We start from the raw sequence: 19,569 nt of genomic DNA on the forward strand, positions 1-19,569 counted from the left end.
TCAGATGAAATTTAAATCTAGAAAAATTCAAGGTGAAATGAAGTGACATACACCAACGCAATGAACAGTTATAAGAGCTTATACAATCCCATTCACGATTTGTACTTATTTGGCAAATGATTGGTTTAAATGTCGGTAAAAGTACACGAAGTTTTATACCACGTGCTTGTTTTGTCTTATTACACTCCCGGGTCACACACAACAAAAACATGACGACCTTTTCAGATGAGTCATTCGAAAAGTTTGCGCGGGGGCGTGGTGCCGTATCTTCGAAAAGCGGAAGTTTATTTACTGGAGAAAAGAAGCGGAAGTCAGAAACCACCTCACCGTTGACAGCGATGGGCTCAGAAGATGGTGGAGAGACGAAAACAACCTTATTTTCTCGTTCGTTTTGATAATTTTGAAAATGTCTTATTTTTTTCCTGTCTCATAGCCTTTGGTAGTATCCTAGGTGAGTTAAATTTCGTATGTTATCGATTTACCCGTTTAGGACATGAATGTGTGCCATTGTTTTGGTATGTCATATCACAGCTATTTGAAAAGACGGTCGTAAAAACACACATGATAAAACGCTTACTACTGTACTGTTGGATCAGCAGAAATGGTTATACTCAGGTAATCTCCCAACAGCCTCACTTTATAGAAAGGTTGTTTTTATCAGCGGCAGTCAAAGATTTGATCTTGGCACATAACAGGACGTGAACGTGATCGCTACAACGTCTCAGTTTCCGTCAAGATGCTGTGATTCGCAGCGTTTCACTGTCGGGCGCCCACTGTCGCCGATGAATATTATTTCCCCCGATTTTTTTGTTTGTCAATGACAGGAACGCTGCGATTCATCGCCCTGGGTTTGCAATCCATTCATGCTACGATGCTACGTAGCAACTTTTCTTTCATGTTCACCTGTATCACCTTTCTGCAGAAAGATTTGATTTTCATGATAGTTGGAATAAAATACTAGTACCACAAAATTTGTTTTAGTGAAGAATCACAAATGAAATCTGCTAGTATAAAATAATAATATACTTTATTCATAGTACCGTGGCCACCGGCCTAATGTACAGAAATCATTATATACAAAAAAACTGCTAATGTAAATGTTTGTTGTGACAATCAGCAATGGTACATACAAATCCACATAATACTAGCAAATACAACCAAAATTAGTCCATCATACTTTGGCGTAAATGGAAAGCAAAAATTACTAACTTTGCTAAATTATTCTGAGTGTGAGCATGATTTGTTCTCATCAAAGAAGAAAATTTATTTTATTTAAAATTTTTAAATTCATGTAAGTTGCGAAGGAGGCTGAAAGAAATATTGTGGAATATACAATTCTCTCAATTGTTGATATACAGTGCATATTAAACAAAAATGAAATTCATCAGCTAGTATACATATGTAGTGTACATGTATTTTGACCATGTTATTAAAAAAATGAGTGTCTCTTGAAATGTAGCGGCATTTCAAGATCGAGCAAATTATGTATGAAGTAGTGTTCCATTTTTTGAATATCTTTCAGTCTTTATTACAGAAAGTCATCTTGGGCAATTATTCATGTAAATTTTGTTTCAAAAATCGTATGCATCAAATTGATGTACAGGATCTTGTTTGGTTTATTGGAGGAGTCATAGTGAGGGAATGAATGCAGTGAGGGCCCTGTAACATGTATAATACACAAACAGATTCACATAAAGCAATTTAAAAAAAACAAAAAAAACTCAAGTGGTTTTGTGGAATTGGTCAAATTAAAAGTATAATGCTGATAGGTGACTACTAACCTAGGCAATGGTGCAAATCTAGCCTACATGTAGTAGTAATACTATTTGATATTACAAGCATGATGGCTAATTTGCATATTGATTTACATATAAATGACATGATAATTTGCATATTGGTTTGAATAGTAATCAGCATATACATGCATATCTTCAACACTGGAACAAAGTCTGAAATTTATTTTACACATACACATAGACATTTGGATCAGCCATTTCTCTTCATGTGAAAGTATTATTACGATTTTTATCATTTCAAAGATTACTAAAGCTCAAGGATGGTAGAATGCTTTTGAAGCACGGTAGAAACCTGCCAAGCATGGCAGCCTAGATGACAATGACAGGGTTTTTTACACCTTACTTTCTTTATAGTGGGGAGAGCACTGTACATGTAGGGATGGTGCCAGCATAATTGATCCTTCCAGTCATACACACATGTTGATATACATTTTGTACTGTGTAGTGCTATCCACGTATTAGCACAAGCCTATCCCAATGCTAGCACAGTCTGAAAGAAATTCTTGAAGTGTTCTCGGATATGTTCAATTATGCCACCTGGGGATTCTCAAGACACCTCAAGGTGCCTCATTTTGTGTTGTATTACAACATAACATCACACTTAAGGAGTCCCAAGTTGCCTCTCCTTGCTTAATAGGAGCATACAGCATGGGGATCGACCTGACCTGGTCCAACATGGAGACATGACGTTATTGGTTACTTTATCTATTCTAAAGAAATTATACAAAATTTTTGCACAGAAACAATTTTCACATGAAAAATGTGGAAAGATAAACTAATTTATTTATCATTTAATCAATTTAGCATGTAAAACTCTTTGGTTCCATAGGGTACACTACATGTTAGCATGTTTGATTTTCACATGGCCTGTCCCTCTGACTCCCCGGTGATGTCATTTTCTCTGACCCAAGGCTCCCTCGGTCAAAATACAATATAATCAAACACACCCCTGTAGAGGCTGCCCACTAAACAGTTTGTTAAATTCTATTTCCATTCTAGTACAAAGCAATACAATATGTCGATCACCAACATTCTTCTGTCAAAAAGGCCGAAGGCGTGATATGTGTGCCCCTCCTGATTTTAGATGTGATGGAATTGAGCAGTGTAGACATGGAATTGATGAAAGAAACTGTACCTACAAACAGAGCACCATCAAACCATGTAAGCAAAATGATAAATATTGTAACACATCTAAATTGTACATTGTAATATAAAGCTGCACCATCCGATCAAATAGTATCAACTCTCATAAGAAAATCATCATGATTATTATACTACCGAACTAGGGTGACCTCAGCATTTTAATTAGGCAGCACAATGTTTTGTACTACCAAACTAGGGTGACCACAGTGTTTTAATTAGGCAGCACAATGTTTTGTACTACCAAACTAGAGTGACTATACAGTTTCAATTAGGCAGCACAATGTTTGGTACTACCAAACCAGAGTGACTACAGTGTTTCAATTAGGCAGCACAATGTTTTGTACTACCAAACTAGAGTGACTATACAGTTTCAATTAGGCAGCACAATGTTTTGTACTACCAAACTAGAGTTACTATACAGTTTCAATTAGGCAGCACAATGTTTTGTACTACCAAACCAGAGTGAATACAGTGTTTCAATGTGGCAACATAATGTTTTGTACTCACAAACCAGAGTAACTCTACAGTTTCAATTAGGCAGCACAATTTTTTGTACTACCAAACTAGAGTGACTATACAGTTTGAATTAGGCAGCACAATGTTTTGTACTACCAAACTAGAGTGACTATACAGTTTCAATTAGGCAGCACAATGTTTTGTACTACCAAACTAGGGTGACTACAGTGTTTCAATTAGGCAGCACAATGTTTTGTACGACCAAACTAGAGTGACTATACAGTTTGAATTAGGCAACACAATGTTTTTTTTACTACCAAACCAGAGTGACTATACAGTTTCAATTAGGCAAGTGTTTTGTACTACCAAACCAGGGAGACTTTAGAGTTTAAATCAGGGAGCAGAACATTTTTCACTACCAAACTAGAGTGACTTTAGAGTTTGAATTTGGCAGCGCAATGCCTCACACAACATTTCTTGTAACAGATTACATAGGCAAACCACAGACACTAATAGCATGCAAGCATACATACATACATACATACATACATACATACATACATACATACATACATACATACATACATACATACATACATGCATACATGCATGCATACATACATACATACATACATACATACATACATACATACATACATACATACATACATACATACAAGCATACATACATACATACATACATACATACATACATACATACATACATACATACATACATACATACAAGCATACATACATGCATACATGCATAACGATATGCTGAGCCATACATTATACAATACATCTCCTGACTGAAAATGTGAATGCGTATCATTTATGTACAGGCTGGTGATGCTTTCAATAGGGAACTTGCAAACCCGCCATGTTGAATGTTGCATCATGGGAAAAGTGATAATAAATACTAATCAATTAGTATAATAAACAATATTGTTATATTGTTTGCAGCTACAAATAATCAATTCATAGTCACCCTGACCATTGTGGGGGGTTTATTTTAATATCAGAAGCTCCAGATTAGGTATTACGATAACCACAGATAATCCCATAGTCGTTTGCATCTGAGCATGCTCAGTCTGGATTGCAAGTTCCCTATTCAAAACTGTAATTTCAACACTTTGGATGGAATAGAAATGAAAAGTAAAGGGGAACATCACTCCATAAAATAGATATTTTCATAAACTAGGTTTCAGAGAGTCATGCATGATTTCACATCACATTACATCACACAATTTTCACTTGGTCGCCAAGAAACACCAACTTTAAATTCTTCTTTACTTCTATTGTTCTTTCAGTGCTACACCATTGCATTATGGGTATTAGCATACACAATTCAGCCTAGGAAGTTAATTCTTTGAGTGCTACACCATTGCATTATTGGTCTTAGCATACACAATTCAGCCTAGGAAGTTAATTCTTTGAGTGCTACACCATTGCATTATGGGTATTAGCATACACAATTCAGCCTAGAAAGTTAATTCTTTGAGTGCTACACCATTGCATTATGGGTATTAGCATACACAATTCAGCCTAGGAAGTTAATTGTTTGAGTGCTACACCATTGCATTATGGGTATTAGCATACACAATTCAGCCTAGGAAGTTAATTTTTTGAGCAAGATTGTTTAAGGATCAATATACTCCTGAATTTTAAATTAGAGAGCAAAATGATATGTAAAACTTAGGAGCAAAATGCGTAGGTTAGGAGTAAAGTAAGATAGGAGTAAAGCAAGATAATACATACATGTACATTGCAGGGGTGAACAAATCCATCGGTCCTGGGTCCAGGATTAGCAATTTTTTTTAGGCAGATCACACAAATTTTACCTTGTCTGATCCATCAGACCAGTACCCTTACTGTGAATAACTACATGTATGTTAAAAAGTCTTCTACAGATTCATAGGCAAGATTTAATGTTGCACATTAGCGGACCTGGGACCACTAATTCTTTCAGCAGGACCACTGGATTTTTGAAGGCACTGGTCTGGGAACACCAGTTCACAAAATGATTTGTTCACCCCTGATTGTATATATCAAAATTTATTTCTTATCAACATCCAGTGCCACACATGCCATATTTATGTGTTGAATAAAAATAATCATCAGTGTTGTTGATTGACAATGTTCATTTTAATGCAAATAAAAAGATTCCCCATTGTCATGAAAATAGTCAATAAACAATATGCGGCAAGTGGGTTTCAAAATGTGCCTATCAAATGCAAGTAAAGCTGAAATTTCACCTTTTAAATGCCAGGAAATTTAATAATCCACCTGCATTAGATTATTAATCACCTTCCCATGCTGTAATTTGGTGTTTTTTATCAGCCAAATGATAATTAGTCTAGATGCCAAATGTGGTACTAAACCACAGTCTAGTCTAAGTCCCTCAATCAGCACAAAAAGTTGTTAATCCAATCAGTGAACCCCAACTGTTATAGTGACGTAAACAGTGTATAAGTAGCATCCTGAGCTGACAAATATACCATATTTGGACATTACATAACTGCCCCAGTAAACACTAACTTTATGAGGGACTGTGTTATTGGTTAGAATTTTGTGATTGATTAACAAAGACATGATGTTAATGACTGTGTTGGTGGCTGTGGATGAATTTCAAATTGCATCTCATGCATCTCAGGACTTCTAGAGTAACGACTTTGACTATACTGTGAGTGGATGTTAAGCGTAACGATCCCGTATAGGAACTAGGCCAGATGATAATTCTGTGATGTAAAATAGTGAAATGACTCACTTGAACCCACAATTTATGAAAATACCTTTCTTTCCTTGAGCAAATTTAATCCTTTTAAAGTTTGAAACAATCAATTCAACAATTTGATATTTTTTAAAAGATCTATAATTTCTGTAATAAAATGATAATTTTCACTTGCGGTGTTGCCATATTACCATGATCTGACTGTAGAGGGCAACATTTGTTACATGATTTTGTTTAGTCAAAGAGTTGATTAGGTTGTGTGAATCAAATAAATTGAAAGGACCCTCCTATTGAAATGTTGTGAAATATTCCTCTTATTAGCTATAAATGGGTGCAACTCTGATGAGTTTGAATGCAACGATGGCGAATGTGTCCACGGAACATTTAGATGCGATGGAACTCCAGACTGTCAAGATCATTCTGATGAAGACGATTGTAGAGGTAAGTGATAATTCTGATATACATGTAGCACTTCAGTTCCAATATGCATCTCTCTATACAACTCCATGTATTCTGTACACCGAGTTCAGTCAATAAGGGAACTTGCAATCCAGACTAAGCATGCAAAGGACTAAGGGATTATCTGAGGATATTGTACTACCTAATCTGGAGCTACCGATAAAATAAACCTCCTACAATGGTGAGGGTGACTCTGAATTGATCATTTGTGGTTACAAACAATATAACAATATTGTTCATAGCACTAATTGATTACCATTTATTATCACATTTCCCATGATGCAACATTCAACATGGCGGGTTTGCAAGTTCCCTATTGCAAATAATGGTTAATTATGCTTCAGTAGAATACTGCAAGTACTTTTTTTAGGGACGATCACACAATGTTACACAGTGGACTTCATTTATTTAGGGGAGGGGTCTGGCGTCAATTCGATTGTTGAACTTCATTTTCACACTCTTATAAGCAAGTTTTGAAAAACTTTCACACCTACATGTACAGTGATACAAGCTTTTGTATTTACTACTGAGATATTGATAAGTTTATAAAAAGTTACTTCTAATGTGAGATATTGTGCTGGGTTTTCAGTAGTATTTTCGGATGTGTTTACCATCATCTCAGTTAACAGGTTTATAAGGGTGGAATTTCATGTTTATCATCATGTTTTTACAGTACATCGATTGTAGTGATGTGACTGCTACAGTTGTCATCATGGTTTACATCATATATAAACGTGTGATGGTACACTTGTGAATGTCTATTTAGAGGGAGAGGGAAGGTGTTTTGTCATAAACTAACAATATTGTACGATCGTCCCTTAATTATTGGCCCAAACATGAAACCTGAAAGTTTGTATCTCTTCTATTTGAAAGGCTGTTCTATTGATGATTAATTATTAATATTTACATTATAAAGGCCAAGGTTTCAATCCCAGGTTCTTGCATTTGTGTTATCTTATCAACATTTTATTTGACTTAATTTGTCAGCATTGTCATTACTCATGACTAAATAGCAGTACACTATCATAAGAATGACAGTAATTTCTTTTTGTTTACAGGGTTTACAGAGTGTAATGATTGCTTGAATGGAGGCAGATGTTTCAAAATTACATCCACTCAGTTTATTTGTTTGTGTCGAGAAGGATGGACAGGAGATTACTGTGAAGGTAAGGCAGCAGATATTTCAAATACTGTAATTCTTAGTACCTGAAATAGAATATAAAATGTGTTACTCACTAGCGGTATCATAAAAATAAAGAACATTCAATTTCTTGGTCGACACCATACATTGTAACTTCTGCTCCATGTGCTTCACATGCATTACTATAGACGCTAGCATAACGACTTTGACTTGACGTACTGTGTGAAGATAATGTAGTGTAAATCGTAACATGGTTGTATTGGAACTAGAGTAGTCCATACTGGCATGCCTTGACTATGAGACAAACAAACAAAAAAGAAAGAAAAAAATTGGTGCCAGTCTCACTTGGGAAGGCAGTATTGTGACTTTCAAATTAAGACTAAAGACATACCTTTTTGAGAGAGCTTATCTGTATCAGTTTCTTTTATAAAACGCCTGTGAGCATCATTGATGGATACTACATGTAGGTGCTATATAAATCTCTTTATTATTATTATTATTATTATTATTATTATTGAGTTATAAGTATTTGCTTAGTCTTTCATAATACTTGTGCTTTACCGAATTGAAATTTGAATATAACATGAAAATTATACAAACTGTACTTCTATCAATGCTATAGAAAGTCACCAATGCAATGGTAATAATCCATGCCAAAATGGAGGAACGTGTTATGAAGATAATGGAATCCAAAACTGTGTTTGTGCAGTTGGGTGGAGAGGACAACTGTGTAAAATAAAATCAGGTACGTCAGTATTTACTGAAAGTCTACATGTAGCTCCTGGGTAATATTGTATGATAGACATAGACTACTAAACACTATATCTAGACTTATCTACCAAATCAGTAGTTGTCCAGGGCACATACACAGACTACTAAACATTGTATCTAGACTACCAGATCAGCAGTAGTCCAGGACACATAGACTACTAAACATTGTATGTAGACTACCAAATTAGCACTAGCCCAGGGCACATACACAGACTACTAAACATAGACTCTAAACATTGTATCTAGACTACCAAATTAGCACTAGTCCAGGACACATAGACTACTAAACATTGTATATAGACTACCAGATCAGCAGTAGTCCATGACACATAGACTACTAAACATTGTATCTAGACTACCAAATTAGCAGTAGTCCAGGGTACATAGACTACTAAACATTGTAGCTAGACTACCAAATTAGCAGTAGTCCAGGACACATGGACTACTAAACATTGTATGTAGACTACCAAATTAGCACTAGTCCAGGACACATAGACTACTAAACATTGTATCTAGACTACCAGATCAGCAGTAGTCCAGGACACACAGACTACTAAACATTGTATCTACATTGCCAAATGTATATGCAGTGTGATGGTAGTCTTTTAGACCAATGTAGTTATCAATATAGATAACTTTAGCTACTTATTCAGTAAATATGACTTCAAAATGTAGAAGTTAAATGTTTTTTTGTAATTATTTATATTTGAAATTATAGAATGTGGCAGGAGAGAATTCCAGTGTGATGATGGCCATTGTATTATTGAACGTTTTCGATGTAATGGTAAAGCAAATTGTCCTGATGACAGTGATGAAGCTAACTGCAGTAAGTATATAAATGACCACAAATTAAAGGGGAACACAACTCCAGGAAAGATGTTTTTTAAAAACCTTGGGTTTGGGAGAGTCATATGATGATTTTACAGTTCATGCATGATTGCCAAGAAACACTAAAATTGGAACTCTATTCCATCTCTATTGTTCTTACACATCACACATGGGACTTAGCAGACATATATATTTACAGCTAAAATGATGTAGGCTTGGTGTTTCACTTATGGGACATTACGTTTTTGACACAAAGATAAACACATTTCAACTCTAGACTAACAATAACAGCGACACAATAATTTAACTCATTACTATCAGCAAGATCCATTGCTCAATCACATTGAAAACTGATAAGCATTGCTATTCATTCATTCACAGTGCATTAAAAACAGGCTTCTAATGACAACAATACACATTGGACTTGTGATTTTAATGGCTTCAATTGTTTATTTTCTAACTACTGATAATCAACATTTCAACTTGACTATTTCTACATCCCCACTGTGCACGACACCTATGTAATTGTTTCTTTTGCCTTAAAATTTGTGTGAGGGTGTGTGTTTATTAAATGTCATGTTACATGATTGAAACACAAAGCCTATATCATTTTAGCTGTAAATGTCATGTTACATGAGTGAAACACCACGCCTACACCATTTTAGTTGTAAATTGCATGAGTGAAACACCATGCCTGCATCATTTTAGCTGTAAATGTCATATTGCATGAGTGAAACACCATGCCTACATCATTTTAGCTGTAAATGTCATATTACATTGAGTTAAACACCACGCCTACCGGGGTACATCATTTTAGCTGTATTAGATGCACGCTTAACATCCATGACTATCTAAAGGTAATAAGCACTAAGGAGTCATGATTTTTCAAATGTTTCATGCAACCTACAATTGAGTGATAGGTTTGCAAGCTTTACAAATATTTTTGGTGACTTTATAATTATACATATTCATCTATCAGTGGCTGTATTCTGAATACTAACGTTTGTTTTTTTGTTTTTTGTTTTTTTCCTCCTCACTTTTCAGCTTCAATTCTGCCGACCCTTTGTATTGGAAAATATGAATTTTTCTGTGATAACTATGAGTGTATAGATAGTCGATTTCGTTGTGATGGTTTTAAACAATGTGAAGATGGCTCAGATGAGGAAAACTGTAAGTACAAACCTTTAAAGAAGTGTATAGATTATAATTATATTTTTAGGGTGTAATCTTTAATATAATAATTACTTTATTCATAATGAAAAACATAAAATTTCCTTTGTATTGACAGGAACTACATAGCAACATAGATTACATTTACTCAAATAATGAATCAATGAAAAGTAAAGATTACAATACATACAAATAAATACATTTAGCAGTGATTACATGTTATTAATGAGTTGAAATGATCTTGGCACGAAACTGAACTTAAACCTGTCTGTACATGCATGTGGTACACTGAGGCGACGGCCACAGGGGAGGTATTCATATTCTGTATGTGGTTGATATGTTGGATCTTTGATAATTTTTGTAGCAGTCTTAACCTCTTTGTCTTTTGTACAAAATGGAGTTATCAAATAGTGTGTAGATTCCATTACTGTGGATTACAAGTTATCTCATGTACGTAATGATTATCTAATCATTGCTTGATTTTGGTATTTAGGAATATCCCATACATATTTTATATATAATATGTAATATGTTCAGGAAATCACTGCTCTCATGTTATTGTGTTATTGTGCTAACAATCCCAGCATGCACTCTCAGTGCCATTGAAAGCATGCATTGACATTTACATTTATAAATTGTATAGTTCAGTCATGGTTGTATGTATTGTCACCTGAGTCAAATACATGTAGCTTAACGGCATCCCCATCCCCATCAATGCTGTTATGTTGAATCTACTTGTATCCTAACAATTGTTTATGTGTTTTAATTTCCAGGTGACGATTTGGGAAATAGTGACAATAGCAGTGAAGGAAACGATAATTATATATACATCAACTCAGATTATCAAACAGTTACATATACAATCATTTGTTCATTAGTTCTGCTTGTTGTTGTAATTGTTTGTATCGTCATGGCATTACATCATTACAGAAGACGATTACGATATCGCTACCAGCTTGCCATCGCCAACATGCGACGACGTCAACGCCACCGCTCAAATATATACGTACCATCATCGTGTATATCTACTCTACAGCCTCATATTGATGGACAAGCTGACCCAGAACAAACTCATGTTTTAGTGCGATATAGCATTAATAACGGTGTACAGATTATAACTCTGGGTGATGACCGCGTCACCACATCACCAAGCACGACAACCAATCAGAGCTCACCACTCAGTAATGATGAAGTGCCGCCATCTTATTGGGACGTTGTCCATGCAGATAATAACAGAGGATCATCAACATCATCCCAAGATGATTCAGAAAATGAATTTTCAGATACACCACCTCCCCCGTATCCTGGGTTGCCAAATCAAAACCAAAATAAGTGAACTCAGTATTGATTTTTTTGCTTCAAGCCCAGTCTTTAAGAAATAGTATTTATAGAGATATATTATGTACATATGCAGCATTTACCTATCTTTAATATAATCCATGTAAGTTGCCAACTCAAAGTATTTTAATTAACATGTTTGTGTTTTGTGTTTTTTTTAACCATTATCAAAATGACTTAGGGTGCGAGATCAACAGTTTAATCTAGGATGATACACTAAATTCTTTTAGTTTGGGGTTAGGGGGTGGGGTGTGGTTAAACCATGTTTAATAGCTACCATCCTTTCCAAAATATCTGTTATGTACCCCAAAATAATATCAGATTCAGAAATAGAAGAATTTTTGTATAGTAAATGCATGGCACTAAAACACAGCTTTTTTTTCACCACATACTGGCTTTACATTCATAGTAATACATTCTACAGCATAGTGATTTGAAATTCATTGGGGTGGGGGGTCCTGAGGTCTGAGACCTTCCTAAAAGAAGGTAGTTATTTATCATACATTGAACTATTGATCTTGCCTCTTAATTACTTAAACGTGTATAGTATCATTGAAATATTGAGTATAGCCAATGCAAGATGTCTTTAAAGGTAGATGATCAATTATGTTATTAGAACCACCGTTAGGCGAGATATTGTAATAGGTGGATGATCAAATATGTTGTTAGAGCCACAATTAGGAGAGTTAGAAGTAACAAATATATTACGTAAGTTAAATGCATTCACAGAATTAGAAATTGAACCAATACACATGACATATTTTTCGATGAGCTGAGAGCTTTTGACTGCAAAGTGCCAGTCTTCACTCTGATAGATGGTGCTGTTTATATGATAATGTAACAAAGTGAAGTGACCATGGAGAATGCTTCCATAGATCTTCGATCTATTAAATCTTCTTAAATGTATAAATAAAGTTATGAAATTAGACAGGTACAACTTAAGACATGTTAAAAATGCTTTTATTGGATTATGAATTTATAAAACGATTTTATCATGGCTTCGTACTTGAAAAAATTAATGTAAAACAACATTGTTTAAGCCTGTGTTTGTAACATTTCTAAATGACAATACGTACAATAACAAACATTTTACACATTTTATTAAACTTTTGCAATTAATTGAGTTACAAACAATGACCTGGGATATATTTTGTCACATTTATTTTTCGAATTGAAAGCCATGATAAAATTGTTTCATAAATAAAAAATTAAAAATAAATACCTCAATCCTCATCCATATGGTCACTTTAAACAACCTTTAAAACGACACGTTTGCAAGATTTACAAATATCTTTGAAGTCTTAATTCATCCAACCCGTCTAACTGTGGCTCCATGCATGTTTGATCACTACAACATTATTAGTTTTCTTGCACTGGCTGTATCTCTTCATAACAGATAGCATGACTTTTTTTGTATTGTAATATAAAAACTGTCAGTATAATGTCACTATGTTATGTATAGACATGGAAAGTGTTGAAGTCTTCCATTTGATGTAACCCAACATTTAGTATTGTCATGTCATAACATATTTAATATCTGTTTGATAAGTTACAACTCATTTTTTGAAATGTTAAATGAGAACATCTGTATTGACTTTGACTATCCACTTAAACTGACAAATCACAGGTCCTAAATAAAGGTTTAAAATGTTTATGTTGACTTTGATTACTGACTAGTAGGACTGGTCTTAACAAAATGTTTGGATTGGTTTTGACCAATTGACCAATGACTTTACTTTAAATTAAATGAACATTGCATGGACTTTGAGTACTGACTTGCTGACCAATGACTTTGGTCCTGGCATTGACTTTGACTATTGACTTGTTGACCAGTGATTTTGGTCCTAAATAAACATTTTTATTAACTTTGACAGTCAACTTATTGACCGATTACTTGGTCCTAAATTATATTTGTACCTTAACTTATCCCTTGTATTTATAATTTTTATTAACTTTTATACAAAGTTATTTCACAAACAGGATTATGGCCTCATTGATATTCAGGTATTTATGTGTTAAGTGTGAAATGAAATTCATACATACCTCTTATGTAGTATAACAGTGTACATATACACTCACCAGAACTACCTGTGTTGTGGTATTGCAGGCATGAAGCACAGTTGAATAAGTTGTATATGCAATTTTAAACAACATTGTTGCACTTGAAAGAAAGACAAAATCAAACCTCTGTTGCTTCTCACTTCAATCAGGTGTGACACTAATCTGTAATGTTGGGGTACCCTCATGCATTGGCCAAGGTTTCTTAAAAGCTGATGATGGTGGAATGATATGATGTATCATACAGTCTTAAGGCTAAGTTACATGTGCACAAAGTAACTTGGTGAGCCATGCATTAAGCAATTCATCACATGCCACTAATTGCTTTGTGTACACTCATAATATAATGGCCCTGTGCGCGACATTACCAAGTGCATTGAAAGGAATCTCAAATATCAGATTTTCTGCAACTCATCACAAGTTGCTTCACGCAACACATCCAGTCATACGATAGTTGCTAGCCTCATCACGTGACAGATTGGTCACTGATTTCTCGGTACCTGAAATAAAATATTACTGCCTAGGCACATCATAAAAATAATGAAGAGTCAATTTCTTGGTTGACACCATAACTTCCACTCTTCACATGCATTACTATAGGCACACATAAGAATAAGTCAACCTTCTTGTTCTATTCTGACCGTCTATTAGGAGGTAAAATACTGTTGCAGGTACCGAGAATTGCCTCATGTCACTGAGCCTTTATGTAACATGAATGAAGTTCATAACTGACCAGCAATTAGAAATAATCATCTCTTTACACTTTACGGTCAGACATAAATTAAATAACAATATTTGACAAATCAGGTTGCAATGTCTACTTATCAGAAAACATTGAAGTTTCAGGATAGTTTAGATTTTTGTTACCAATATAATATTTCGCCAAACATTTTTTTCTTTGAGTAAAACAATGGTATTGTTGAAATGAAGTAAAATTGTATAGTTTTAATGTGTTGATGAGCGGAATCATGACATTAATTTTTTTTTCTATTTTGACATGTGACAGAATAGTATTCAGATTGACTTTTGGACTATCATGTGTTAATTTACTTGTAGCCCATAAACTTTGTAATCTTTATTGAGCTGACTTGTATATGATGGTGTATTTTCAACCAGCATACTGTTTTTAAAACAGTATTATATCAAAATTATGTGTTCTCAATGTCATCAAGAAGGAACTCTGCTAGCTATTGTAGTTTGTTAATTAAAGGAATTCTCACCTTGAAATGTAACGCATCGGGAAATGCACAATGTCTGAAGTCATGTATCGTTTATGTGGTGATATTCAAGCTAGAAGCAAAGATAGATAAATCAGATACTAGAGTGTAAATATAGGATATAAGTAGCCTGTGAGCTGTACATAAAGTGCAGTCAGTAATATTATGGTAGATATCATATGAAATAATCACTGGCTAAGCCTTGAACTGTGTCTAATTGCAGTAAGGATAATCACACTATGTCACACAAGCTCAAAACAACCTTCGTTCATTTAGGGGGAGGGTCTGGCCTCAATGCGATTGCTGAACTTTCATTTTTGTTCTTATCAAATTTAGAAAATGTTTACACCTTCAGTAATAACAGGTTTTGTATTAACTTCTCCGAGATGTTGATAAGTTTATAAATATGTACTGCTAATGTGATATCATGTGCTGGGTTTCTGGTATTGTTTGCCATGTTTTAAACATTGTATCAATCATAGTGATGTGGCCGATGAAATTTTCATCATGGTTTACATCAAATATGTCCATGTGTTGATGCTGCACTTTTGAACATTTGTGTAGGGGGTGGGGAGGGAGTATTGGCCAAAATGAACAAAGTTTGTTTATTGTGTTTGTGTGACATTGTGCAATTATCCATTACATGGGACCTCCTCAATCTTGGTGCAGATTTTTAAATGATTCTGAAAATGGCAATTTGTTCAGTGTTTACAGGAAATATCAACAACTAACCGTTTCCAACATCATAAAAGTTCATGTTTTTAATGTTTTAATATGTGACAGTGACTTTACTTGATCTTTTATGGCATTAGTCCAAGGTAATCCACTGCAAAGTAAGGTCTTTGATATAGCTTTATATGTACTTAATTAAGTTCTATTGAATAACAGGAGAACATATTTTCTGAGCAACTCTCTTAATGTGCCTGCATTAGGAGAGCATATTTTCTGAGCAACTCTCTTTATGTGCCTGTATTAGGAGAACATATTCTCTGAGCAACTCTCTTAATGTGCCTGCATGAGGAGAACATATTCTCTGAGCAACTCTCTTAATGTGCCTGCATTAGGAGAACATATTCTCTGAGCAAATCTCTTAATGTGCCTGCATTAGGAACATATTCTCTGAGCAACTCTCTTAATGTGCCTGCATTAGGAGAACATATTCTCTGAGCAACTCTCTTAATGTGCCTGCATTAGGAGAACATATTTTCTGAGCAACTCTCTTTATGTGCCTGCATTAGGAGAACATATTCTCTGAGCAACTCTCTTAATGTGCCTGCATTAGGAGAACATATTCTCTGAGCAACTCTCTTAATGTGCCTGCATTAGGAAAAAAGGCGAGTCAAAGAAGCCATGTTCAATCAACTGTATCTTTCTGCATGTTGCAAATTGTTGATTTTCTGACTCCAAGATGCACTGCGTGATACCACTTCACTTAGTGCACATGGTTAATTTTTGGCTGATTTTGTCTTTATTATATTTGATATTATAATATTTTCATTATTAAATGATGAAAATATGTATTGACCTCTGGTCATTCTGTAGAAGAATTACTCATTCTGGTCCACAAATAGTTGTAACTTGTAAATTAAGGGTATAATCAGGTGATGATCACAGGTATCCCCTGAGCATCACTCCCACTATCCTGTCTGCACATATCAAATATGTAGCATTGTATGGGGTCATTGTAGTCTAGAGGCTATCCGTGGCCTCTAATCTCTACATCAAACGTCTAGCTCAATGAGGTTCTGAGATGAGATTTCAAATTCAGACGAAGCCACCCACAGTCATTAACATTATGTCTTTGTTTATCAATCACAAATTCTGACCAATGATAAGTTAGTATTCATTGGGGCCAGTTACATAATGTCTAAATATGGTATAGTAATGTCCAAATATGGTACATTTGTCAGATCAGGACGCTACGTATATATAGTTACATCATTGTAATAGTTGGGTTTATTCACTTCGGAACAACTCTTGGTTCATGATTTCTCATTGAGCTATCAGTTTGCACCACCCTTAGTCTAGCAGCTATCCATGGCTTTAAAGTGGCCATATGGATGAGAATTTGGTAATTATTTTGGATTTTCATTTGACAAAACAGCTTCACTATGTTTTTCGACATGAAAATATAATGTGAAATAACATATACCAAGTCCATGTTCATAACTCAATAAACTGAAAAACATTAAACAACATGTAAAATGTTTGTTATTGTACGTACAATAACAACACTTTTTACACCTTTTTGCATCTTTTTACAATGTATTGAGTTATGAACATGGACTTGATATATGTTATTTCACATTATATTTTCATGTAGAAAAATATAGTGAAGCTGTTTTATCAAATAAAAATCCAAAATAAATACCAAATTCTCATCCATATGGCCACTTTAAACCCAAAGCCGGTCCATTGTCAATACTACGGCTCATAATGTATATAACTCTGTATAAATTAAATTGCATGGATTCAATTTATCTATATGTGTTAATTTTTTTAGAATCTTGGATGAGTTCTTATCATCTTGAATGTGACCTTTCACCTCAGTTGTGTGAACTTGAGGGTCAACCTTGGACGTAATGTATATTTGTTTCTAGATCAAAGCAATAGAGTGTAATTTAAGAAATCATAGAGTGTAAAACTAGTATAGCTACCAAGTCAAATAATGATAAAAAGCAAGTGTTCGAAATATTTTATGAATTTTATATACTACATAGTTTTATAGTTTTAAATGTTCAATGTATGTTATTTATGACATTATGTTATGTTTTATATTTATCAAAAAGAAATACATCATTGTATATTACATCAACTGGTGCTCTTTGTGTTCATTTTGTTTACTTCTTGGACGTCACAAACAAATATTGTTCAAAACATACAACGACCAAATAAATTGGGAATTCAAACTGCTTTGTAAATCCGTAAACATATATAAAATTACCATAAATTTCAACAAACTGCAGTTTAAGTTAACAGGTGACAAAACAGAGATAAGTATGTTCAACTTTGTAAAATCTGGTATCAAGTAAAATTTCTAAAAATTCGAGAATGTACTAACACCATGTTGTCATAAACCACAGTCAAGTTTTATGGTACCATCATCCAAAACCTTGCCGATAGGTCTCATTATTTTGCAGTGTCGCGGAAGAAATAACAGCTGTGGTTTGCGATACATGTAATGTAACACTGCTACTGAAGGTCATCATGCCTGCATATTGCCAGTATATCTGTCAACCCGAATACAAGTTCATCGTTGGTATGGGCGCAAATTATTTCATGTATACACAAGGTTGGATAATTTGCTTTGTTGTGTTAGTTATAAAGCAAAATTCTATCTGAATGCCAATCGGTGAAAAATATGACCTCTAAAATAATGTTTGGGTGTATTATTACGAAATTGAAGTCAACCACATTTTAAGCTCAAGTGGCTAAAATATGCTCATAGGATTAATTTTTACGTTTCATCCAAAAATCATTGTCATAAACAACAGACTCTTTCATGGCACCGTCCAAGATGCATTGCCAAAGAGATTCTGCCCATTTCGTTATTTATTTTCGCAATGTCGCAAAAGAAATAACAGCTCTGGTTTGCAAGAATGCCAAAAGTCATCAGATTTTTGTTATACAAACTAAAAAATTATACATGACCATAGGGATAAATGCATGAATTGAGTGTCTCAACCATGTACTTTGTTGGTCTTTTATTGGCATATACATAATGGGTAGGGAGAGGCTGGGTGTTAAACAGAATCTTTTACATAAACAAACTTTGTTAAAACAAAAGCACTGGGCCCTTGCCTGAGTGAGGGTGCTAACATGGCTCAGTACAGTAGTATATGTTCAAAAATTGTTGTATAATTGTTTTAGGCATTAGGAGATGAAAGTGCTCAAATAAGTGATATTGAAGTCAGGTGGTGGTGGGTCAATAATATATTCAAACTCCAAAAATACTGAGTGTTCATGCAGTCTAATAATTGGTGGAGATGATTCTAGGGATGATGAGATAATGAATTGTTCAAGGCTGGAAGATCAACATCGTCTTGTTGAATTTTGTTCCCGCAAACCATAGCTGTTATTTCTTCCGTGACTCTGCAAAATAACACCTCTTGGTGGAGCATTTTGGATGGTGCCATAAAAGAGGTTGTGTTTTATGACGATGGTTAGATTTAGGTATAAAAAATACTTTTGATAAACAGCAAAATTTCAATTAAGTGACAAAGTACAAAATATACTTTACGACCATTTTATTTCTGTACAATGAAAGATACCTGTTGACAATCAGTATGTCAGAGATAAAATAATGTAATACAACTACATACTCTGTAACATAGATGTTTCCTTACTGCTATTATTATAATACGTAAATCTAATACACTAAAATATAAATACATGTACATATGTATGGAATATTATACCCGGATCTGTGTCTGAACAATTTAATGCTTGATGTTGAAG

The 19,569-nt window shown here is 34.4% G+C and overlaps 1 protein-coding gene across 2 annotated transcripts; it reads left to right on the plus strand.

Annotated features, from left to right (window-relative positions):
• The first annotated feature begins 287 nt into the window (after nucleotides 1–287).
• On the plus strand, nucleotides 288–14,435 carry LOC144447911 (uncharacterized). Of its 2 annotated transcripts, XM_078138008.1 has the most exons (8): nucleotides 288–451; nucleotides 2,796–2,957; nucleotides 6,451–6,570; nucleotides 7,647–7,754; nucleotides 8,352–8,474; nucleotides 9,219–9,326; nucleotides 10,373–10,498; nucleotides 11,272–14,435. In XM_078138008.1, the coding sequence occupies exons 1-8, from the start codon at nucleotides 352–354 to the stop codon at nucleotides 11,832–11,834; spliced, it is 1,410 nt and encodes a 469-aa protein (XP_077994134.1). In that variant the 5' UTR covers nucleotides 288–351; the 3' UTR covers nucleotides 11,835–14,435. The 2 variants fall into 2 exon arrangements, with proteins under 2 accessions (XP_077994134.1, XP_077994135.1); XM_078138009.1 differs by lacking the exon at nucleotides 2,796–2,957 and having other exon boundaries at nucleotides 291–451.
• The last annotated feature ends 5,134 nt before the right edge of the window (nucleotides 14,436–19,569 follow it).

Source organism: Glandiceps talaboti, chromosome 17 (genome assembly GCF_964340395.1).
Source record: "Glandiceps talaboti chromosome 17, keGlaTala1.1, whole genome shotgun sequence".
NCBI lineage: Eukaryota > Metazoa > Hemichordata > Enteropneusta > Spengelidae > Glandiceps > Glandiceps talaboti.

What these genes read in the sequence shown, in the direction of transcription:
- LOC144447911 (XM_078138008.1), top strand. Translation starts at nt 352, where the DNA reads ATGGTGGAGAGACGAAAACAACCTTATTTTCTCGTTCGTTTTGATAAT. An exon ending in AGCCTTTGGTAGTATCCTAG is followed by an intron (nt 452 to 2,795) that starts GTGAGTTAAATT and finishes TTTCCATTCTAG; the next exon opens with TACAAAGCAATACAATATGT. An exon ending in ACTGTGTAAAATAAAATCAG is followed by an intron (nt 8,475 to 9,218) that starts GTACGTCAGTAT and finishes TTGAAATTATAG; the next exon opens with AATGTGGCAGGAGAGAATTC.